Source organism: Lipophrys pholis, assembly GCF_963383615.2.
Source record: "Lipophrys pholis genome assembly, chromosome: 21".
Classification (NCBI taxonomy): domain Eukaryota; kingdom Metazoa; phylum Chordata; class Actinopteri; order Blenniiformes; family Blenniidae; genus Lipophrys; species Lipophrys pholis.
The window spans coordinates 18,872,963-18,897,158 of record NC_137649.1 but is presented as its reverse complement, the minus strand read 5'-3'; the positions used below and the strand labels follow the sequence as shown (position 1 = coordinate 18,897,158).

The window sequence follows — 24,196 nt, the reverse complement described above, 5'->3', positions numbered from 1 at the left end:
GTGTGTGTGTGTGTGTGTGTGTGTGTGTGTGTGTGTGTGTGTGTGTGTGTGTGTGTGTGTGTGTGTGTGTGTGTGTGTGTGTGTGTGTGTGTCTGCAGGAGAGAAAGAAGTAGAGGAAAAGGACTTGAATTCCGAAGCCCCCAGCAGTCTGTCAGAAGCAACCAGTGAGAAAGAAGCAAACAGTGTTTCCCAGAGTAATGCCGTCAGCTCGAGGAAAGAGGAGGAGAAAAGCGAAAGCATCAAGAAGGTTGGTTGGCACTTTGAGGACACAGGCTGGCCTCAAAAACACTCAAATTAACCACTTAACTCTGCAGGGAATCAAGAGATCCCTGACAGGTCTGATTGAATTGGTAGTAACTGGCTCAGTTACTAGTTTCTTAATATATTAAGCAACGAGAAATAATGTGGGCCACATCCAGTGAATTCCACCACTAAAACAAGCATTGTGTATGCACACTGTCCTTTGAGTTTTAATTGCTTGATTATTCAATCCGGGACATTAAAAAACTTAACTTGTGGACCTTTTTTTTGCACCCATTGAAAAACATCCAGAGCATAAGTCATGTTGGAATAAGTACCAGAAATTTGCATTATATTTGTGCAGCATGGAAAACAATGTAAGTAAGTTGAAAGAGCATTTTAACCTGCTACTGAATACTTTAAATTAATTCTGGGTAGAGGTGGGAAGTAAAACTTCTAGTAAGTCAAAGTGTGCTGCTATTACATCCTCTCACCACTCATTCATTCATAACTGGATTAAATGTTGTTCCAGGTACCCGATGATGAAGTGACAGAAATTTCTGAAGCCACTGAAGCAACAGATGCGACAGACATCTCTGAAGCATCCGATCAAGACAATAACAAGAAGGCAAGCGTACGCCAGTCTGCTGCCTGTCTGCTTTCAGACCTCAGTCATCTTCTACTCCCGCTTTATCAAAGTTAAAGTCACATGGTCATTACAGGGGTCGCATAGACGAACATCAAAGCCTTCTGTAATTTTCAAGTCTGGTTCAGTAAAAGCGTAATGTCACACATGAGCCAAATCCACATGACACACGTGTGTTTACCTTTGCAGGTAGCGGAAGAGGCAGAAGACTCTGAAGAGGCTCTGATTGCTCAGTACACCTACGTGGGAGCGACAACCAACATCCACCCGTATCTCTCCGCCATGGTCAACTATGCACAGCCTGTCAAGTTCCAGGGTTTCGATGTGGCAGAAGGTGAGCTTTGAGATACTCGTCATGAGCTCTCATACACAACGTACATCCTGAAAAACACTTCTAATTTAATTCTTCTTCGCTCTTTCAGAAAGGAATATCCACCACAACATGTCATCGTTTAACGAGTCTGTTGGCCTGGGTTATCTGAAGACAAATGCCATTGAATTTGTCAAGTATCCTTTGAGCTGTAGCGAAATTTTTCAAAATTGTTATTAGAAATACAACTGCCTTAAAAAATATCCCACAATAAGAGCTTGTATTGTGTAAATTGTCATAGTTTGCATGTTCAAAATCATTCAAAGCAGAAAAACTTTCATTTGTTCATCCCATTGAACTACTACACTATAACCTCAAGATGGCCCAAAAACATTCAACTTTGCCATTGGTTCAGAGACCCAGCAGTTTAAACCAAAGTGTCCACAGAATACAGTTTGCTCACCAAAGAAATGACAGGAAAACCCTCATCCACACCACATGTCTTCGGGAAACTTTGTTGCTTTACAATAAAATCAGGATTTTAAGAAATTAGACTGAGGTCACCTCAGTTGGAGCTGATCGGTGAGTCAGAGCTGATATGTTACAGCAATATATTTTTTCCCACCGCTGTCTGAGACAAACTGCAAGCCTCTGGGACCTTGCGTGCTATCGGACAGTGAAGCTTGGCCTGACACTCGCATACACTCCGCATTTCTCTCTTTCCAGTGGGACTACTTGACCCAAGCTGTTCACACTAAAAATAGTCGGAGAGTCTGCTACACACACACACAAATACACACACATAGGCACTCTAAACACACATGCTCTTCCTCTCTCTTTTTTGTTTTTGAAAATTTTTCTGAGCGTCGCTGCAGCTACAACAAGCGTCAGATGAGCCGTATCTACCCCAAAGGGGGCCGCGTGGACTCCAGTAATTACATGCCTCAGATCTTCTGGAACGCAGGCTGCCAGATGGTCTCTCTCAACTTCCAGACCCCAGGTACCACAGCACGCAACATGGGACCTCTGACCTCACACACACACACACACACACACACAGCTCCTCCTCATCCAGTATACACACATCACACACACATGGATGTCTCAGTGGAAACACTGTGCCAAGCCTCTGATCTAAGAACGAACCTCTGACCCCACATAATCGTACATCATGCTGGAAGCATCTTCTGCATCTGCTGTGTGCGTCAACATGGACTCACTAATCCCCAGATCTCACCACCAAGCCAACATGCACCTGCACACGTTGACTTCTATGGTTCAGCTCACGAAAACAGCAAGTTGTGTTGATTTGACCGGAGCTTATGTTACCGCTGTCTACAAATTCCACGTGCCTGGAGTTGGTTTTGATTCACCTCTTTAGCATTAGACTGCACATGTGCGCTCATCTGTTTTTCTGGCAGACTCTTCCACACATCTCAGAGTCTTGCTGCCATGCACGCATGCACACACTTCTGTAGTGGGTGATGCCTGTTGTAAAGCAGCTGCTGCCCTATGTCCAGAGGCAGGAGCGGCTGGACCATATGGCCCGCTGTGAGTGAGGCATGTGGAAGACTGGAGGCGGGAGGGTGGGGGTTAACTCAGTCACCTCTGCGGTTTTGGAAATGTAGAAACTGTTTTCCGCTCTTAACTTTTTTTATTCAGAAACACTAAATTAAAACTTTGTTGTCTCTCTCTCTCTCTCTCTCTCTCTCTCTCTCTCTCTCTCGCTCTCTCTCAGATCTTGCAATGCAGCTCAACCAGGGAAAGTTTGAGTACAATGGCTCCTGTGGGTGAGAACACCTCTTCACTCCTGTCCTCAGCTCGTTTCCGTCCACCCAGCCCTCCCTCCCCGGCTCTCTCTGAAGCCCATCAATTATAGCTTGTCACATCTCATTAGTGGCTGCCAGAAGCGACCGTGGCTACTATCTGCCCCTAGAGCCAATGAGTGCTGAGAACAAGGAAGCTCCTTCTCCCTCGCCTCACTGCAGTCATCTATCTCTCCCTCCCTCGGCTCTAATACTGTCCCCGAGGGCAGAGATTTTACTGCTAATGCTGGAAATCTCATATGAGAAGAGATCAGGGCTTTTGCAGGCAACCATCATCACTAATGTTACTATGATGGGTCCCTGGTTAGCGCACACACATACACACAAAAAGTGTGTGTCTGCGTATGTGCTTCTTCTCCTGCATGTTCTATCATGTCCAATAGATCTGAAAATAGGAGTAAAACATATTACACATTGAAATATAAGGGCATAGTCTTATTATTTGTTATTTTTTTCGTGTGTCAGGTACCTGCTGAAGCCCGACTTCATGCGGCGGTCAGACAGGATGTTTGACCCATTCTCAGAGACACCAGTGGATGGCGTCATCGCCGCAACATGCAGCGTCCAGGTTAGGTCATGCTACACTGTAGTCTTCCAGGAAAACCTGTACATCCAGAGAATACAACAATACAAGCAGCATTTTACAAGTTTAACAACTAGACTTTTAGACACTGGTTATTATATGATATACCGGGTTGTAATCACAACAAAATTCTGGATTTTGGTTACTAAGTGTTGTAAGACATCTTGTATGTTATTATTATATCACTATTCTCTCCTTTTTTTCCGTTGTAGGTGTTCTCTGGACAATTTCTGTCTGACAAGAAAATTGGCACTTATGTCGAGGTCGACATGTACGGGTTACCAACAGACACCATCCGAAAGGAGTTCCGCACACGCATGGTGATGAACAACGGACTGAACCCTGCCTACAACGAGGAGCCTTTTGTATTCAGAAAGGTAAACAAGAAGAAGGAAGAGGACGATAACGCAGAGCGAGTTCAGTGAAGGTGCTGCATTCAGTTACACTCTTGCTGCAGTGTGATAAAAACGTAGATACCTGCGCAGTACGAATAAGGGGAGGATAAAAAGGATCGAGAAAAGCAATGATTGGTTGCTGTAAAAGCTGCTTATTGTCTGCCTGGTCAACAACAGAGGATGGAGGGGGGAAACTGATTGCAGTAGTCGAGATGTATGCCTATGTATATTCTCATTCGTCCAGGTCGGACGCCCCTCCAGAAGATACAGGATGAATCTCGATACATGTCATACATCTTGGAAGACGTTTTGCCCTTATCAAAGTAGCTCCATCAGTTCATGCTGTTCCCTTGACTAGTCCGGCTAGAATGACACAAGACATATGACCTGATTCAATTTGTTTTGAGAAGTCCAGAAATGTGACAAATAGATCTATAAAGCTTGAGAAATGTGTGTTTTCGCGAGCAAAGCGAGCAGGACAAAAGAGAATGTCGACATAGAAACAAATACAAAAACAATTAGATGTGGAGGAGAGGAAATGAGAGATAGAAAGGCAGAATGAGAGAAAGAAGTGCGCGTGTGTGCGTGTGTGTGTAATAGTGCTGCTCTCAGCAGAATAAGAAGTCTCTCAGCCATGACTGTGACTCCCGCTTCCTAACACACACCATCAATCACAGCCTGCCGCAGTGCTGCTCTCTCTCTCTCTCTCTCTCTCTCTCTCTCTCTCTCTCTCTCGCTCTCTCTCGCTCTCTCTCACACACACCCACACACACACACACACACACACACACACACACACACAAACTTACACTGTCCTATCAAAGAGGGGCATCATCAGCAGAGCTGCTGGCAACACTCGCTTCTCACATCTACACACACACACACACACACACACAGAAACAAATGCCCTCAAACACTGCCACACTTTTCCCATGCATAAACACTCCACACCAGCAGTAAGGCTGTGATTGTTAAAACAAACACACACACACACACACAGGATTTCTGCCCATTCATCTCCAGTGAGTATTCTTGAGCCTTATCTCTTCCCTTCCCCTTCGCCTCTGTATTAATCACCCTCCTCTCTGTTCACTTATCTCCACACACAAGGCCAGTTAACACTCCTGCTCTTTCTCTTTTTCCCCCCCCTCTGAATGGTGTACACACATAGGTCACAGACAAACATAAACATACACATAATATACTCCAGGATGTGTATTGGCTGTGGAGATGGCCTTGTTGGGAGTCAGATATTCAATGTGTTGCTGTTATCACTCCTTTTTTTCCCTGTATCACACGGTGACTGTCCCCTGATAGTGTCCCCTGCAGTTTCATCCTTGACCTTCCCCTTTAATGATGCTGTTTCTGCTTTAGCCTAAAAAAGAGGCTACTTGACTGCATTGTCTGCCAGCTATGTACATGGGATTTAAGTTTAACTCCCCACATCTCTCTAAGACTGATGACAAACTTTTGTGGCTTCTTTTAAATGCCTTTTCGCTCCCTCTCATCTCTCTCTTTTATGTTCTAAAATTCGTATCTTTCTGTTTTTCACGCACCTTCTCCTCTAGGTGATCTTACCTGATCTCGCAGTGCTGCGCATCGCAGTCTACGACGACAACAACAAGCTGATTGGCCAGCGCATCCTTCCACTGGATGGCCTGCAGGCGGGCTACCGTCACATCTCTCTGAGGAACGAAGGCAACAAGCCGCTGTCGTTGCCCACCATCTTCTGCCAAATCATTCTCAAGACCTACGTGCCCGACGGCTTCGGAGGTGGGAAATAAACACAAGTAGACCAGAACGCTCAATATAGACGATTAAATGAAATTAAAAGTTCAGATACTGAGAATCAGGTTAGTTTCATACTTTTAATACTCTTCAATTATTCATGGCCGATAACATAATGGCCTCTGGATCCTGAAGACAGACGACAGGGGGCGTGACGAAGCCCTGGTCTCGCTCAGTAATACGCTGCCGTGGTTGGGTTGGTGTGAACATTCACAGTACTGGCATGGCACAAATTATGATGACAAGGAATCTGCAGTAATAGGCAGTCTTAATAAAACAGGCACAAGCATACAAATGAGCAGGACAATTGGAATTGTCATTAAATAAAGCCAAGGGGCTTCCGCAGAGGGACCATTACTGTAACCATTAGCTTTCCTCTGAATGTGTTTGCCACCGGATACACAGCTCTGTACCAAGACCTCAAAAACCGTTTTACCCCAGTAAATATTTATTTAAAGAAGAAGTAAAGATCTTTTACGAATGGTGTTCTTTCTAAGCATAGCGAGGAAATGGACGACACCTTGTAATGAGCTCACCGGGCTTCATTGATCTCCTAAAAATGCATTCCTGTTGTGTTTCAGCTATTGTGGACGCTCTGTCAGACCCAAAGAAGTTTTTGACCATAGCAGAGAAGAGAGCCGATCAGATGAAAGCGCTCGGGATCGATACGGTACACACAACAACAAATTCACTCACAGTATAACACGAGAACGACTAAACCTATTATCTGGGTCTGTGATGGTTTTTGTCACAAAGCCCTGATATATGTCCATAATTGCAAATCATCCCTGTGTTTGTTGAAGAATGACATAGCAGACGTTCCCAGCGGAAGCTCCAAGAACGACAAGAAGGGAAAGGGGAAAGGAGACACTGTGAAAGCCAGTGTGACGCCTCAGGCCAGCTCAGACATGGCCCAGACCTCCAACTCTGCTCAAAACAACACAACTGAAGCCAAGAAGGGTAGCTGTCACTATCGTCTTCATCTTATATAGCAAACACATGCATACTGTGATAAATGGACATAAATTTGATTTCCTTCTGCTGTTTCAGATACTGCACTTGTGCCTAACGTCAGCATTGATGATTTAAAACAAATGAAGGTGGGTGCTTTAACTCCTGACTCTTCGCGGATTAATCTGCGTACGAGTGTCTGAAATACAACTATGTTTGTAAGCTCATGTGACATTCACCTCTCCCACTGCAGACCTACCTTAAACTGCTTAAAAAGCAACAGAAGGAGCTCAACACTTTAAAGAAGAAACACTCAAAGGTGAGTATTAGCTTCAGCGCCTCCCTCGCCCTGGGCAGAAAGAAGAGAGCGGCAGGCGGCGGCACCTTTCATCTTCCACTTTCCAGTGTCTCATCAATACAAATAGAGAAGCTTCAAACACACACGCATGCAACCACATAATGCAGTATATTCTTTGTAAATTAGACTTGCTAAAGTTGCGTTTCCTTTGACCGCCACAGATAATACAGCGGCTCATTAATTATCGCTGTATCAAGTCCCATTGAGTAACACATGTATACTAGTGTCTTACAGACCCCTCTTTGGGCTGAATGAATACATCTTCATTACTCAGATTGAATCAATAATCCCAGCTGTGTTTGTATTATTTTACCGTCTGATCCATGTTGTTTTGTGCCCAACAGGATCAAAATGTAATGCAGAAATCCCACTGCTCCCAAGTGGACAAGATGGTTTCACTACATGACAAGGAGAAGACAACTTTGGAGAAACTTCTGGAAAAGGCCATTAAAAAGCGAGGGTGAGTGGAAATGTAAAGAAATACACATTTAAGTTGAGGTGGAGGAAACTGCGACCGTGCACTGACCTCGGTGCTTTGCTTAGTGCTCTGTCGGTTTGCTGTACCTTCCAGATAATTCAGTCTCAGCCTGAGAGCCTTTTGAATGTGGAACTACGTCAGTGTTTAATCTGAGTGCAGCACACCTTGTTGACGTTTATCACTTGCGTACTTGTGTTTTGCTCACAGGGAAAACAACTGCCAGGAGCTGAAAAAAGAGACGGAAGATAAGATGCAAACACTAGACACAGATCATAAAGCAAAGGTAAACATAAAACCAAAAGTTATGTGCTGTGGGGACGACTTTGAATCTTGTAAGACGAGCTATGTGTCCATGCGGTGTGTGTGTGTGTGTGTGTGTGTGTGTGTGTGTGTGTGTGTGTGTGTGTGTGTGTGTGTGTGTGTGTGTGTGTGTGTGTGTGTGTGTGTGTGTGTGTGTGTGTGTGTGTGTGTGTGTGTGTGTGTGTGTGTGTGTGTGTGTGTGTGTGTGTGTGTGTGTGTGTGTGTGTGTGTGTGTGTGTGTGTGTGTGTGTGTGTGTGTGTGTGTGTGTGTGTGTGTGTGTGTGTGTGTGTGTGTGTGTGCGCGCGCACAGGTAAAAGAAATCACGGCGCAGCACACCAAAGAGTGGTCGGAGCTGATCAGTAGTCACAGCAACGAGGAACAGGAGTTGAAGGACAACCACGTCACTCAGCAGTGTGAACACCTGAAGAAGCTGCTGACCACTGTTCAGGAGCAGCAGACCGTGCAGCTCAAGCTCATCCATGAACGGTGAGAGAAACACTCTCACGACGACACGCAGCCTCACCAAGAGCTCGCTCCGGCAAAATCTAGTTTTAATCGCGTTGCGTAATTCAGGCAGAGCAAAGAGATGCGCGCCAACCAGGCCAAGATGTCCATGGAAAACAGCAAAGCCATCAGCCAGGACAAGACCATCAAAAACAAGGCGGAGAGGGAGAGGTGGGTCACAGACTCTAAATAGTAACGTCAATATCCAAGAGCTGCTTTTCAATTCTCACTCACTCCTGTTCCTCCACTATAAAGGAGAGTACGGGAGTTGAACAGCAGCAACACCAAGAAGTTTCTGGACGAGAGGAAGAGGGTACGTCTGACTATTTCCATTACTCAGCAGAAAAGTTCGCCAGGATGTTGCTACAGCAGCACTTTTCGTCCACTTAACCACTTAACCTGGTGAAAATGACTCGAATCACACGAACAAAACCAAGTGAATGGTCACAGTTGTGGTTTTTTGTTGTCTTGTGTCTGTAGCTGGCCATGAAGCACCAGAAAGAAATGGAGCAGCTACAGAAAAACCAGCGAGAACAGGTGGAGAAACTAGAGAAGTTCAATGAGCAGGTAAGGCACCAACCTTTTTTTTTTCCAGACGATGACATGTCCTGCTGTTTGAACGGCTAAAATGTTTTAACCACCGCGTCCATTGAACCTGCTTTCTGTTGAAACACCACCGTCCTTCTGTCCCCATATGACCCGGGATGTAAACTGTAACTCATTTTAAGAATGATAAAGACGAAGAGCAAATCATAAATTCAGTGTAATTTAATTTCTTTGCACTGAATCAACACTTCAGTCGACTGTATCTGTTTGTACACCAGAAATGATAAAACCCCTTTAACTTTTTATAAGGCAGCTGATTATAGGTGGAGCATTCTCATTTAACGCAAAAGGTTTGTTTAGATTTTATAATTATGCAACAAGATACAACATTTATCCTGTAAATGGAGGGAATTCCCTCAGTTTTACACCGAATCCAAATGAATTATAAATGTAACACCAGTAATAAGGTCAAATGAAAGTTCCATCTCCACATCCTTGCATTTTATTTTGCCATCTGTGCATGTCTTACATGTATGCCCATTTTTCTTTTGTTTTTAATATGATTTGCTTCTTCCCGGTACAGCTTTTGAAATCACACCATGCAAAAAAACAGGTTCAAGGTAGGCATCTCCATCGCCCTCCACTCTACCTCTGACACCCCTTCTCTGTCAGTGCATCACTCTGTGATCTCGTTTCCTCCCATACCCCCCCCCCCCCCCCCCCCCCCTCTACCTCTTAGTCCTGTTTCTTTTCTTTAATCTCCTCTGTTTCTCCTACTCAGCCAATATAAATCTGGATTTATCTGCCATTTAAATGGCTGCTATTATGAGCACTCAGTGACTCACCACTGTGTATGGCTGGGAAATAGGTGGTACATGACAGGCTATTCGCTGAAGAGATTTCACAATTTATAAAAAAAAGAGAAAAAAAAAATAGTTTCTTTCCTCTTTGTAGTGAAATTTCACTCCCACGTTTTATTCGGCAGCTCTCGGGGTGCGAGCAGCGCCAGCTCACAGCTTGAGTCATTTATCACCATGACTCACCAGCTATTACTAAGCAAAAAAACAGGCAGCTCACAACCTGTCCCACTGTGCTTTCACTCCAGCTCATAATCATTTGCTTTCATCGTGTGCGACATCGTCTCACTGCAGATGTTTCCTGGCAATTATTACTCCGACTTAGCATGCGGTTGTATCACAATGAGGCAGGAATATTAGCGAGGCACACGCAGGTTTGAGACCAGACCTGGCCGATAAACGCGTGCGAGTCGCCGTCTCAAAGACGATGGACGATCTCCAAAACGTCAGTCTAATCTGCGACTGTTTGCCGTCTCTTTCAAAGGCCAAGGACATGCAGCAGATGGTGAAGTTGGAGGAGGAGATGGACCGCAGACCTGCCACGGTGGTGTGAGCGAATGAGTCCGACACGCACACAAACACACACACACACACACATATAAACACATGCATGCACACACACACACACACACACACACACACACACACACACACACACACATACAGGTGCAGAATTGCTCCGCCGCCGAAAGCCCTCTACAATCCAGAGACGAAGCGCCCGCCTACATCACCGCGTGTCTCGCTGTTTCACATCACGTTCGCTCACAAACACAGCAGCCTTCTCCACCACCTCTCTCTTCACCCCCACCCCTACCCCCACCACCACCCCCACCCCCACCACCCCCATTGGTGCTTATCACTGTTTGACAGGGGACTTAACCACTTGTGGAGCCGGAAAATGTAACCTCAGAGATGAAGCAACATAGAGTCAAACTCGAGCCCTCCTCCAATGTCCCCAGATCTCAAACCAGCCGTCACCTTCAACGTTCTCTGCATTTCATCAGCAAGAAAGGGAAAAAAAAGCAGCAGCTATCGGTGGAAACAAGCACACACGTGCATGGACACAGACACACAAACATGTTCACAGTTCATATAAAGATGATTATTACTAAATCCCTCCACTTTCCACCCACATTTTTTTTTTTTAAACTGCTTCACCAACAGTGTTTCGGAGGAGAAGGAGAATCTGTAGAATTTCACGTCATTGCAGCACAAATGAAATTAACTTTGTGAGATACACTGAATGCTATACACCAGTCCTGTCCTGAGCACTTTGTATGCAATAGGCCAATAAAAAGAATTATTTAAAAAGAAAAAAAGTGGACAATGTAGCGGTGCACTACTGTAAGGTTTTTCTTTTCTTTTTTTTTTCCTTGTAAGAATGTATTCAAAGTGAAAAGAGAAATCACTGTAAGGAGTGACAAAGCCCCCAGCGTCACCAAACTCTACAATGCAACTTGTTAGAATTCACAAAATGTATTATTGACTTATTTTTCTGTTGTTGTTGTTCGACAATGTTACAGCCGACTATAAAAAAGGCTTGTTGAGTCAGAAGACTATAAAGGGATCGTCAGGAATAGATGTTCACTATGATCAGTGTGGCCATTGTTTCGTTACTAGGAAGTACCCGATACATGGTGAAACCATTGTGCTTTTTTTTTTCTTTTTCTTTTTTCCACTTGAAAATGACATGTGACTGACATTTATGAACTAAACACAAAACGTAAGTGAATTTCTGTTTGGTAGATGTCTTTGTTGTAACAGTGACTCTTTGTATGAATACCATTGAAAAGCCTGATTGTTTCCCTTTTAATTGGTGCATTTGTGGAATGAGCAGCAGAGCTGCGTGTCGGTCGCACACTTTGACAAATGCCATTTTTTTCACTGCCAATGCCAAATGGCTTATTTTTTCAAGCTGTTGATTGAAGTCTGAAGAAACAAAACATTTGAGTTTTTAGTTCATTTAACAGACAGGATCCGACCCCACATCCTCGGCACTACTGCTCATCCCAAACGTGCATGTGCCGTTTAAAAGGGAAATAAACTGATGTTCCAAAAAGCACCATTATGACAAAGGAACAATTCAACAAACACAAAAGTTCTCATTTTTCTTTGGTTCTTGGTTTAGTGGTTTTTAAAAGCTTATTCTCACTTTCCACACATCAGGATTCCACCTGCAGAACTGTAATATAATCTCACAATCTTGTGTACTATGCAAACAGAATCCCTCCAAACTTTAATGAAATTCTTTGAGAGTTGTGTTGAAATGGTCACGAAAAAAACCTGAAATTAATATATCACCAAAATGTTGGCTGTGTAATTTAATATAACCAGTCATTGTATTGCTATGACCCCCCCCCCCCCCCCCCCAAGCAGGAGCATTTAGTGGAAATCTAACTGAAATCTTACAATCTGGACACGATTACATTGAATTAATGTATTTTACCGCATTTAGTGGTTGTGTGCTGAACCGTCTTGCAATATCAGAGACCAAACCTGTAAAAGCACTCGATGTAGGACGGTCGTTTTAATGACCGGGACTTTACCAGCCCCGGCTCTGGCTGACACCTCCAATCTAGTCTCGTCATCGACTTCAACAGCGAAGCTCTTAGATCCTGATTGTTTTCCTTCCCAGTTTTGGGCAGAGCAGCTCAGACTGAGGATTTTTTATTTTTTCAGGGGGGCAAATTTCTACTGGATCTGATTAACACACAAACTGAATTTCTGGAGGTTCCCCCTCGAGATGCTGTTGCTCCCTGTTTAATGAAGCAATAGGTTTAAGATGATGCATGGCTTAAACACTAACAAAGACCAAATTGACACAATACTGAAAAACACAAGGGGAAACACACCTGTAGGTATTTGGGCCTCTTTTTAAAAAATAAAAAAATCATATATATATTAGTCCTGTTTTCTTCTGCTGTAATACATGTGAAGGGTAGACGGGATAATCTTGTATATACTGGAATGTACGTAGTTTGATTTCCATTTCAACGAGTTGTGTTCTGCCATTTAAGGACTCGGGAATAGAGCGGGTGTGTCGGGCCATGTTGGGGGAAAAGACATTTATCAACCACTTGAGTTTTTCTTTTTTGTTCTCCGTGTTTTTTCTAGTCTGCCCTGAACGCACCACACCACTCCACAATATGAAGCTCTCACCACATATCTAGTGCAGAGATAAATGAGTAAAAGTGCTTTTAAAAGTTATTCCATCGCTTTCAAATGTGCCACTCGGTGTCTGTTAGGACGTTTAAATTATTTTATGAATGATAAATGCCAAATTAAGGGGTTATTTATATGAAGGTATATATAAATAAATGAATATATATTATATATATTAGATAATGTGTAGTTTAAGATTATTATGTTAGAGGCTTTTTTTGCACTAGTTGAATGTTTCTGTTGTGTGATTACATGTAACCTTTCGGCTCTGGAGTTTGTCAGGAAAGCAGATTATTTTTGCAAGGCAACATCACTGGTTTAATTTCCTCGGTTTCTACTGTATCTCCTCTTTGTTTTCTATTTGAATTGTAGCTTGTCAACAGACATTCTGTGCGTGTTTTTGTATTTATATTGTACTGTTGAACTTATAGCAATGAAAATACTGTTGTTATCCAGCTCCTTTAATACTGTTTTATAGTATGTGTATCAATAAATCCAGGTGTAAAACGGGATATACTCATCTGGCTCATTTGTGTGTGGGGTGTTTGTTGTTTTTTTATGCGTGTTTGTCATGTGGAGAATGAATATCTTCACATTTGTATGGGTTCAATAAAAATAAAAAAAAGTCAAATGCTTTTGAACAGGGCAATTGATGAGATCTCACTCAGCGTAGTTCTAGTTTGTAATTTGACCCTAACCCTAACCACCAGAGGCCAGATTTATTGTCCACCACGCGCACACATCACCCACGCACTTCTTTTCCACATGATGACCCCCGCTGTGCTGCATCGTCACATTCAACAAGTGAATTTATATTCCAGCTCCCCTCTTGAACACAAGCGGCTCCTGTCCAGCAGACGCTTTGTTGTCATTCTCAGTAAAATATTTCCATTAGAAAGACGAACAGAGCGCAGTCGTTGTGTTTGCGTTGCCCGGCAACCCGGTGGCTTCTCTTTCACTATATAACAAGGATGAGGGGCCAGGTTGTCTGAGGAGGGTCTCAAACAAGCATCAGACAGTAATGAACCTCCCCAGAAGCACGTGTAATGCTGCCGGGATGTCGAGCGGACAGACGGGCACCAGATTCCTCCTCGAGGCGATGTCTAAGGACCAAGTCCACCTGGCGAGGTTTGTCTTGGACGCGCTGGATGGGGAGATCGTGGACTCACAAACGGAGGGCGCACAGACTCCTCTCATCTCCTCCATACTGTTACCCGACGGCCAGAATCGGTGTAAGTTCGTGGAGATGCTGCTGCAGAGGGGAGCCCGTGTGAACGGCCGGGACAGCGCAGGGCGCACGGCGCTCAGTCACGCCTGTGAACATGGCTACTTGGACGCGGTGAAAGTCCTGGTGCAACACAACGCGGACCCGGAGATCGAGGACTCCTGGGGCAACACGGCGCTCATGTTCGCCGCAGTGGCGGGTCACTCGGCCGTTGTGGAGTTTCTGATGCGAGCTTTCAAGAGGCTGGGTCTGCAGATAGACCGGCAGAACCGAGCAGGGAACTCTGCTGCGGAGGTGGCAAAGGTCCTCGGTCACACCGAGTGCTTCGTTGCGCTCACTCACAACTCCAAGAGGGGCCGCGAGGCAGACGAGAACCCGCAACCTACTTTGGAAAAAGACTTAGAGAGAAAAATCGTTCATTTAGGAAACAAACTCCAACTACTCCAAACATGTAATCGTGCGCAATGTCAATTAGTTGGAAACTGCACAAGGCAGCCGAGGCCTCGGATCCTGAATAGTCGATTACTGGACTCAATCGAAGAGTTTGGAAGAGAGGATGACGGCCTGTCCTCGCCTTCGAGTGAGCTGCTCTGTTCCTGGTCGCCTGCGCCTGCATCCACAACACGCAGTCAATCTCCCAAACCTAAGAATTCAAAAGACGGACTGGCAGACGACCACCTCCCTCCGCTCATATCGAACAGAGAGGTGCAAAAGTCTCTGCTCTTTCCTCCCAGCGGAAGCTCCAACAACCCCAAAGTGTCCTCTGCATTAGAGATCCTCCTGACTCCCAAATGTGCCAAAGACTTGAGAACAAAAAATTCTAAACCGGTAGATCTAAGTCAGCGTACATTTCCCGACAGCTATTACAAGAAAAGGTGCAGTCTGCCAGCCAGTATATTCAGCCCCACGCCTCCGGTGCGCGCGCCTGTACCCGTGCGTGAATCCAGAACCGTGAGGAGACGTGAGGCGTCCTCCGGTAGCACGGATCCTCTTCGTGTTTTCACACCAGCACAAACCTCCGCAGCTACCACTTTCTCTGTTTTGAGCAACAAACTTTTACGTCGGTTTACTTTACCCGAGTTTAAAAAGTGCGCAAAGGTTCTGGAACAGGATCCGGAGTTTATTACTGCGGGGTGGATTCCGCGCTCAGAAACTTTTCCTGAAAGCATCAAACATCCCGAAGTGAACAGTAAAGCCAGCATCGACAGCATCAGCTCCGTAAAGTGCGAATTTGACTTTCATTACAAAAAATAAAACTTTCAAAAGGCAATGTCAGTCGCACATAAAACGGCTTCTCCATCTACATAACTACAACGGAGACGACAGCACTTCAGAATTTGTTCCCCCCCCCCCAAAAAAAAATAAAAATAAAAATGTGGTAAACCTGCGACATTTTGCTATTCAGTCCTCTGAACTCTCATGTTCCTTTTAAAACGGAACCACACAACTGTGAAAGTAAGTAGAATCTCCAGTTGACATCCTCCTTCTTTTAGACATTGCGCAGGCAAACCGTTTGAATCAGGTCTAACAGAGCAACTAAAAAAACCAACAGCGGACTCCAACCAAGCTGCCTGCAATATAAATCGCCATGAACAACTACGTTCCTTATATATAGTGTGTACGAAGACATATGCCACTCCTTTTACAGTGGGTGGGCAGTTCAACTGAGGTGAAAATATGTGCTTATATCCCAGATGAAAACTCCGGCTCAATGTTTCTTATTTTTGCTTTACAAAGCTTTCTCAACACAGTAAAACAATGTATTGCATGTCTAGAATGTGATCGGGAGAGAGCTTAAGGGAATTTTTAACACAATAAAAAATAAGTGAGCGGATTGAAAAAGTAAGATTGCACGTAAGCGGAGAGCATGAGTCACTATTACGCACTTTGTGTAATTGCGCATGTGATGTCACCTGGCGACCAAGTCGAACCAGAGATATGTAAGGAAAACATAACTTTGCCAACTTTGAACATAACCTCAGTTTTCTAGCCACAAAACGCACTCTAATGCTTCTGGCTCGTTTCATTCGAGTCATACCTGGAAAAGCACGCTGGGCTTCAATACATGATAGCTATAGACAGCACGTGGTAGAAACATCGGAAGCTATACGGTGTTGCTTTACTGAAGATTTTAATTCTCGGTGAGAATTTAGGTTTGAGTTCTCGCTCTCACGCACTCAGCTGCAACCTGACAGAAGGGGAGTTGGAGAGCGGGAGGGAGGAGTTGTTGGCGTTTCCCTCCAGACATGCATCATTCCAGCCCAACCTGCAGCTGCTGCCACAGAGGCGGAGAGTACAGCATTGCGGGGATGACTGAGGCTGCACGTAGAGTCTACTACAGGAGATCAATCCAGTGAATCGGCTTTCCCCCGCAAAAAGGACCATTATCCCTGATGTTCGTGATGTGCAGTAGGTAGGAGCTCAGCCGAGCCGCTGTCACTGGGTTAAAACCTGCCAACCTTGAAGGAGGAGGTCGGTTCGGACAAAGCAGAACTCCTCGGTGCCGGATCCCACCTTCAACCTGGAGACGTTTGTTTTCTGCATTCGCGATGATCTGAGCGTGACTTCTTGCTGCTGAGTAGAGGCAACCCTCCTCTCTCTCTCTCTCTCTTTTCCCGTGTCTTTCTCTCCCGCCTCCCCCTCTGTGCCTCCCTTTCTTCCTTTCTCTCTTTTCTTTTGGTGGGTTCGGCACAAGCTGCCCAGTCACTTCACTTCAGTCCGCCGGGAAAGCTGAACGCGATGGGACGACTCAGTTTCAGCACCACGGAGAGCGCCCGACTTTTTCTACTCAGTGTGTTTGGTAAGAAAGTGTGTGTGTGTGTGTGTGTGTGTGTGTGTGTGTGTGTGTGTGTGTGTGTGTGTGTGTGTGTGTGTGTGTGTGTCGTGACTCCACACCGCAGTGTATTAATGTGTGGGCGCGTGCACGCGCGTGCATTGTGTTTAGACATCACAGGATGTGGAGGCGCGCGCGCGCACGTGCGCGTATGTGCGTGTGCTGTATTTTTTTTTATTAATTTTTTTTTTTACACTTGGATGAGTTGGCACATTTCACGGAAAAGTCCTTCAGTGCCGGTTTGAGTTGCAGCCGGATACTTTGTTGGGGCTGCAGCCGGTGAGTGTGGCGCGCCGCTGCTCCCCAGACACTGCAGATCTCAGTCCACTGTGGTTTCACCCGATTTTGACTTTGCCACGAGGAAAAAAAATGGCGGTGACGTGTCAGTGATCAAAAAGATGCGGGGAGGGAAAAGATGTGAGAGGCCCTCGGCTAAACTCGCTCCCGTCCTTCACTGGTTTCTGCTGATTTTGCACGTTTCCGTGGTGGTTTTCGTGTGTATGTGTGTGTGTGTGTGTGTGTGTGTGTGTGTGTGTGTGTGTGTGTGTGTGCGTGTGTGTGTGTGTGTGTGTGTGTGTGTGTGTGTGTGTGACGACGTGCCAACCAATTAACTCCCCAGCTGACACATGAGCATCACTTTCCGACTTTTGACGTCCCTGTGCCTCCCTGCCAGGTGCACTGGCGCTGTCCGTGGTGCTGGCGGAGCAGGAAGGGGAGAACCTGTCCGGGCTCTCCAACAGTCCGGACAAAGCTATCTTCGCCGTGCGCGAGAACGGCACGACCTGCCTGATGGTGGAGTTTGCCGTGAGATTCCTCGTGCCATATGACGTGCTCGCGCTCAACGGGATAGACGTAAGGAGTCCCCACCTCTTGTGAATTTTAACACATTCATCAATCCAAAATGTTGGCTTTTGGTTCAGGACGCACAGTGGACCAAACCGATGTGCGCATTGTAGCGGTGAATACAGGCGGTTTAAGATGTGAAACATCCAGAAACTAATTCAGAACGAATCATTTCACTGCAAAGCGGAAATCTGCCGAATCTATAAGCATTTACACCGAATTTGAACCCTGCAGTTTTGATTTGAAGCAATGCGTAAAATGCTGACGTGTCATCACGCGCCCCACTACAAAGAGACAAATGCTTCTTAAACTTTTCTGGATCAATTAAAACAGAATGTTGAATGTTAATGATAAAGGTTGCACAAACATAAATCGGTATAATTGTTCAGAATTACTCTTTTTCTAACAGCCTGCTCGAATTTATCAGATTATGATTTTATCGCTGAATAAAATCCTGATGTGAACTTTACCATTGTTATTGAACTTCTATTTCTTTACAGCTGATCACCGAGCAGACGTCGTTTACTCTGCCCCGCGGTGCGGAAATTGAGGGAGAATGTGGGAGCACAGAGTCAGAAATCCAGATAACATGGAAGAACAAGGCCTACACGCTCCGCATTTACTTCTCTAAGGTGGGCGAGCAGGCGCCATATATCATTATATGCAATTTATTTTGGAGGGATTTTTTTGGTATTATTTTTCCAGAAATATGTGGGATCAGTTTGCATAAACTGCTGACACGAAGTAAAGCGTTTCAAATGTCTGTCAATGTCAGACTCCTTCGTTGAATTACGCACAGTTATTAGAGAAAATCCCCTGTGGTGATAATAGTTCGGATCAAGGAATCAGTGTGTATAGATCCATTCATTCTCCACAGACTTCAATATTGTACACACACTAAATTTATCAATGTAGTCAGTTTCTTGCTGAGCGCAGGGCCAGAGCCTCCTCCTCCGTGTGACTGTGTGACTGCGTGTTGCAGGAGGTCCGCGCCAAAGGCGCAGAGGTGTGGAAGATCAGCAGGGTCCAGTTCGTCTACGACACGTCAGAAACGTCACATTTTATCAACGCATACAACCGTGAGTCTCCCATAAGCTTTTTTTTTTTCACCACCACCACTAAAACTAAAAATTCAATTTTTTTATTCTTATTATTCCCAACATTCTATTACTTATCTTTTCTTGGATCTTTAGATTGGATAGAAATGCGTGTCATTCAGCCAACTACAACCCCAATGCCGCTTCCACAGTCTAAAGACAAAATTAGTAATCTTACTTTAGACAGGATACATTTATGAAGAAAGCTTATTGACCTTTCCTCATAAGGCTCCAGTGATTATGAAGGTAATTGATACAGTACACGTTTGTCTGCCAGCAGATGAAGTGAAATAGCTGATGTTGAGATATTAAGTGTTTTAATGATGGAGGCCAGTAACACACAGGCAGGAACCAGTTGTATTCTACCTCCCTTCACCGCTCCTCTCCTCCATCCTGTTCCAGCTGGGAAGCACACAGCAAGCACCCACCGCCTGTCGGCCCTGGTGACCCCGGCCGGGCACTCCTTCCTGTGCACGGCACAGCAGACCCTCACTCTCATTTCAAGCGACCACCAGAAGGGTGTTACTGTCTCTATGTATGACATCCAGATCCAGCCCTTCGACATCGCCTCTGACTTCATGTTCAGTGAACGTAAGAACACCGGCGATCCGCCGCAGCACCACAAGTCACATGAAACAACACAGATAATGAGAATGACAAACCCTTGTGGTGAAGGCGCTGTGGCCGTAGCAGACACTTTCTGAGACACACACACACACACACACACACACACACACACACACACACACACACACACACACACACACACACACACCTCTGTGGGGGGTTACTGCTGCAGTGTGAGAAGCACATCAGGCTGCAAGAGAGGAAGACAGGGTGACCACACAAAACAGATATATGTTGAGGAACAAAGGTTGGAAACGGCGAAACAAGAAGGGTGGGGGTCATCAGGACTTTATGAGGGGCAATAATATCCCTGCCCTGAATGCAGCTTTTATAGACATCTCCAGTGTACCTGGCCGTCCAATCACCTTGGAAGAATCGTTTGCCCTGAGCTGCTGTAAACTAGGCTGCGCTATGCTCCGCTGCCTTCCTCCTGGTGTGTATTACTGCTGTCCGCGGGGAAAAACACCTCTTTACTGCAAACCACATACACACACAGTACAGCCAGCTGTGGCTCGGAGGCCCTCCCTCCCCCTTATCAAACAGCAATTTATAAAACTAGACTGTACGTGGGGAAAAGATATGCATTTAACCAAGCATAAACATGAGAGAAAAAAATAAGAATTGCTTTTTGTACGTGTACAATTCCACCTCCATTGTAGTGATACCGCTGATCCCTCCACAACCATGAAAGTACTCAAGCAAATCCAAGTGTGCAACTTATACTACTATATATTCATATATCTTTATTTATTTTATTATATTTTAATTCAGCAGTACAGTTCCAAGTGTTTCAGTCATTTTATTGTATATTATTGTATCTGGAAACATTCAAAATGTCAGCAGCTATTGTTCATGTTTAGACATTAATGACCCATTATTGGTTTCAAACTCTAAAATACCAGACATTAATGCCTTTAAGTATTCCACAATAGTACTTTTTACATGGTTTTTTATTAGGAGACAATTTCAAAACAATAAATTTGATGATACATCGACCTTTAAACATTTAATTAAGTTGATATGTAATTGGACTTTAGGCTTCATTCTGAATTGTTGATGATATCAATACAAAGCTCCATAAGATCTCAGTTGTAGTCACACTACAGAGACAATTAACATCCTTTTAGACAGGATTTAAGGCCTGATGTTTATTGTGTTTCAATATTCCAGCCTACAAGTGCATCACAGACCAGCGGGAGCGCCTGGAGGAGACCCTCCCCCTCGTCCTGGGCCTCATCCTTGCCCTTATAATCGTCATCACGCTCACCGTCTACCACTTCCACCTCAAGCTGACAGCAACTCAGCCGCAGCTCCCCAGAGATCGCTCCATGTACAAGAACATGTAGTCGGCAGCTCGGCAGCGGCTCCCTCGGCTCTCTCCAAAGCTCACCTGATAGAAAAGAGACTCGTCTCCTCCATGTTTCCAATCTCTTTAACACCAGGGAGGATGCTGCCCCGTGCTGGACTGAATCCCTGATTGACAAACGTGTGTAGCCTGTCCCATACTGCCCACTGGACCTTTTCAACTGCTAGAACACAAGTTAATCAGACGGCTTGGAGCGTAGTCGGAGGGAAAACCCGCCAAAACATATCTGACTGCTGAACTGAATCTAAACGCCATAAATAATCACATCACAGAGATTAGAATTTCCATGAACATTACTTTTTTGTGAAAAGAGATTTTCTTAAGATTTGGGGGTTGTTAATTATTATATTGTCACCAGCTTTAAGTTTCAACTTTCTTCCACGACATCAGCGGTAGCTAGTTTAACATTTCAGTCATATTTTATCCAGATTGTCTTAAAAAAAATAAGAAAATAAATGAAAATCCTACGCCTATGCTGGCCATTTGCCATTCTCTGCTCTCTCTTTGGAATTGCTGCTAAAAAGAAAAGAAAAAAAAAACCCCAGTTGATTCTGTATCCGCTTGATACTTTAATATATTTTTGTTCATTTTGAATGCAGCCATCGTGTCGACAGTGGACAGTCTTGTAGTGTGCAGTGCAGTGGCATTCAGAATCATTACCAGTTGCAGTGTTTTTACATTGGGTGTTAAATCTTTCTCCATATCAAGGGGAAGAAGGACATAAAGCACTGGACACAAATTAGGAGAGAAAGAATTTATCAGAGTATCGTTAAAGAGTGTTTATGGAAATACAGAGATGTCATGAAATAAAAAAAAAGATTCTATGTGTAAATTATTTTGGGAATTCAAGTCTATGCATAAACCTCTGCTGATGCAATCCTGTGCAGTTTCCTTCTGTTCCATTTGAAATAAATTGCTGGAATCATCCCCGCACCCTCGTCCGATTATTCATCACGTTACAGTACACTCCCCTTGTTCTTCCTATGTGGGGGAAAAAAAAAAAAAAAAAATCCCCACATAAATGATGAATGTTTGGGAGTGACTGGGAAAAGGTGACAGATACACCCGTCAGAAGACGCCACGCCAAAATGAAGTATTGATTTTCTTCAACCCTGGAAAGCAAAACATGATACGAAGGAGTCTAATTGAAAATAAATAGAACATTTGTGACGACTACGCCGGTTTGCTCCAACAGCATGGCTGTCATACATCATCCTTAGTCACAACCCACTGAAGCACGAGCCTCTAATCCAGGTTTTACTGTGTTGAAACAGGCTTTATAAACTGTGAGATCAGAGATGGCTTGTATTTTCCTCACTCTCGCTGATCTTTGTAACGTACGCGTTCGACACTACATCACTGCTCATTGTGCACAAATCCAGCAACTTCTTTGTGCACATGAAGCATTTCTAAACTTTATGTGCTTGAAGGAAGAAAACATCTCAATGCATTTCCGACATGGACACAGTTCCTACAGCCTCTCCAGCAAATTCAAACTAATGTTTAGAGCATCTTTATCACAGGCAGATTGGCAGTTTCAGTAGAAATCTCTCGAGGCTTTAGAACCTGGACACACCACTACATTACCTAAGTTTCTTTACATCATCTTACATCACTTATTAATGTAGACTTTTGAAAAAAAATGGCAATTTTTTCTGGAGGCTGCTGAAAAACGGTAAAAATTTCATTTAGGTTCAGTAAACTCGTGCTTTGTCCAGTTATATACAATAGAATGGACTTGACCTCTGACCTTATTCTCCCAAAGCGCACATTCCGATTGTAACCCCTACAAGATTATCTGAATCTTATTTTATCAAAAGAAAGAACAATTATGTTTCTTCTTCTTTTTTATTATTCCAAACAAACTCGTTTATTTGTTTTGAGTGACAATGAAGTAAACATTTTCAAGAACACTTCAGATGCAACTTGATTTACCTGCTCCTTCCACACCGTCCTATCTGTATCTGCTTCAAAACAGATGAGTGCGATGGGCTTCGTATTTAAAAGGTCACCGACTCCACACCAGCTTAAACCCCCGCAGACCCACCGGCTGAAGTGCTTGGCTTTTTATTTATTGGGCTGCTCGCGAAGGTATCGTTCTCTTCGAATGACGCGCCATTCTTCGTCTGCGCTGAATCAATATCCCATTATAGTGTATCGGTGGGAAATGGCTTAAGGGAGAGAAAGAGAAATAACCTAATAAATTATGGTAACATCAATCTGTGAGTGTGTCTTTTGGCCTCGGTGTTCAAAGGTGCAGTTCGGGTGCATTTTGTTGGAAATGAGAACTGTTGGATTCAAAGATCAATGATGAACTTGGGAAAAAAAACAACAAAAAAAACTGTTGATGATTGACCTCCCTTAAATAATCTTGTGCTGTTTGATTAAAACAATGAGACACTGAGAGAGAAAAAGAGGAAGAAACTGTAGAAGGTGATGGAGGAAAAATCCATGCAACACATCTCAATGTTTTTATGGGCGTTTGTTTTTTTTTAATTGAAACCAGCTCCACTGATAACAAACATGCAATATCACTGTACAAGCCAAGACCACAGATAAGTGTTACTCATTCAAATCTTGACACATTGTCAAGGATTAGCCAGCACGCACACACATAAACACACACACACACACACACACACACACACACACACACACACCACACACACGCACACACGCACACACTCTTTCAGATGCTGTACAGAGATAAACACGCTCCATCTCTTTTGCTCTTTGACACACGGACACTCTCACATCCACGTACGCACAGTCATATTTACATATCACAGTGAATGATGGGTAAAAACGATGCGGGGAGGAGGATTACACTGTTTTCCTGGTCCGACTAGAGATGAGGATGGCAGCACAGTTCCAGTGATAGCAGGTGCGTGTCTGACTGAGGTGGGATAAGGAGTGAGATGATGACAGTGAGGGTGTGAGTAGAAAAACCAGACCTTTTATCAGCCATCCTAAACTCTGAACCTCTTAGCATTTAGAGAAACACAGTGAGACTGCTAATATATATATATATATATATATATATATATATATATATATATATATATATAAAAATCTGGTCTGCGTTCAGTTAATCTTTCCTTTTCGTCAAATCCACTCAATCTGTGCTACATTTTCAATGCATGGAAGTTATTACAGTATCATAAATACAGGGCTTCATGGATTCCTTAGGAGGTGTGGGGTATTGCTCGGATGATTAAGTAACTGTCGGCCAAATGCGCTTTCAGAAATGTAAATAAAAT

At 44.2% G+C, this 24,196-nt stretch overlaps 3 protein-coding genes across 3 annotated transcripts in view; all 3 read left to right on the top strand.

Annotated features, from left to right (window-relative positions):
- The window catches only part of plcb4b (phospholipase C, beta 4b), a 59,751-nt gene extending 49,330 nt beyond the window's left edge, over positions 1 to 10,421 (top strand). Inside the window, exons 20-40 of the mRNA XM_080490087.1 lie at positions 99 to 247; positions 773 to 874; positions 1,082 to 1,220; positions 1,309 to 1,393; positions 2,072 to 2,196; positions 2,935 to 2,986; positions 3,488 to 3,590; positions 3,818 to 3,982; positions 5,569 to 5,773; positions 6,370 to 6,458; positions 6,592 to 6,748; positions 6,839 to 6,888; positions 6,993 to 7,058; positions 7,442 to 7,557; positions 7,783 to 7,858; positions 8,187 to 8,362; positions 8,450 to 8,551; positions 8,636 to 8,693; positions 8,861 to 8,947; positions 9,510 to 9,546; positions 10,268 to 10,421. Of these exons, the coding sequence (XP_080346213.1) occupies positions 99 to 247; positions 773 to 874; positions 1,082 to 1,220; positions 1,309 to 1,393; positions 2,072 to 2,196; positions 2,935 to 2,986; positions 3,488 to 3,590; positions 3,818 to 3,982; positions 5,569 to 5,773; positions 6,370 to 6,458; positions 6,592 to 6,748; positions 6,839 to 6,888; positions 6,993 to 7,058; positions 7,442 to 7,557; positions 7,783 to 7,858; positions 8,187 to 8,362; positions 8,450 to 8,551; positions 8,636 to 8,693; positions 8,861 to 8,947; positions 9,510 to 9,546; positions 10,268 to 10,344 (2,216 nt within the window). The 3' untranslated portion in view covers positions 10,345 to 10,421. The remainder of the gene's footprint in view (positions 1 to 98; positions 248 to 772; positions 875 to 1,081; positions 1,221 to 1,308; positions 1,394 to 2,071; positions 2,197 to 2,934; positions 2,987 to 3,487; positions 3,591 to 3,817; positions 3,983 to 5,568; positions 5,774 to 6,369; positions 6,459 to 6,591; positions 6,749 to 6,838; positions 6,889 to 6,992; positions 7,059 to 7,441; positions 7,558 to 7,782; positions 7,859 to 8,186; positions 8,363 to 8,449; positions 8,552 to 8,635; positions 8,694 to 8,860; positions 8,948 to 9,509; positions 9,547 to 10,267) is intronic.
- Positions 10,422 to 14,002: 3,581 nt separating this feature from the next.
- LOC308126598 (ankyrin repeat domain-containing protein 63-like) lies at positions 14,003 to 16,487 on the top strand (the record flags this gene model as incomplete). Its single annotated transcript, XM_080491099.1, has 2 exons — positions 14,003 to 14,547; positions 16,352 to 16,487. The coding sequence occupies 2 exons, from the start codon at positions 14,003 to 14,005 to the stop codon at positions 16,485 to 16,487; spliced, it is 681 nt and encodes a 226-aa protein (XP_080347225.1).
- On the top strand, positions 16,453 to 21,867 carry lamp5 (lysosomal associated membrane protein family member 5). Its single transcript, XM_080490303.1, has 7 exons — positions 16,453 to 16,583; positions 16,866 to 16,970; positions 17,677 to 17,855; positions 18,347 to 18,478; positions 18,829 to 18,925; positions 19,346 to 19,534; positions 20,741 to 21,867. Exons 2-7 carry the CDS (start codon positions 16,910 to 16,912, stop codon positions 20,914 to 20,916), a joined length of 834 nt encoding a protein of 277 aa, XP_080346429.1. The 5' UTR covers positions 16,453 to 16,583; positions 16,866 to 16,909; the 3' UTR covers positions 20,917 to 21,867.
- Positions 21,868 to 24,196: the final 2,329 nt, after the last annotated feature.

Coding starts and splice junctions, on each gene's coding strand:
- lamp5 (XM_080490303.1), top strand. CDS start 16,910: ATGGGACGACTCAGTTTCAGCACCACGGAGAGCGCCCGACTTTTTCTA. Junction 16,971..17,676: donor TTTTCTACTCAGTGTGTTTG/GTAAGAAAGTGT, acceptor CCTCCCTGCCAG/GTGCACTGGCGCTGTCCGTG. Junction 18,479..18,828: donor TCCGCATTTACTTCTCTAAG/GTGGGCGAGCAG, acceptor TGCGTGTTGCAG/GAGGTCCGCGCCAAAGGCGC.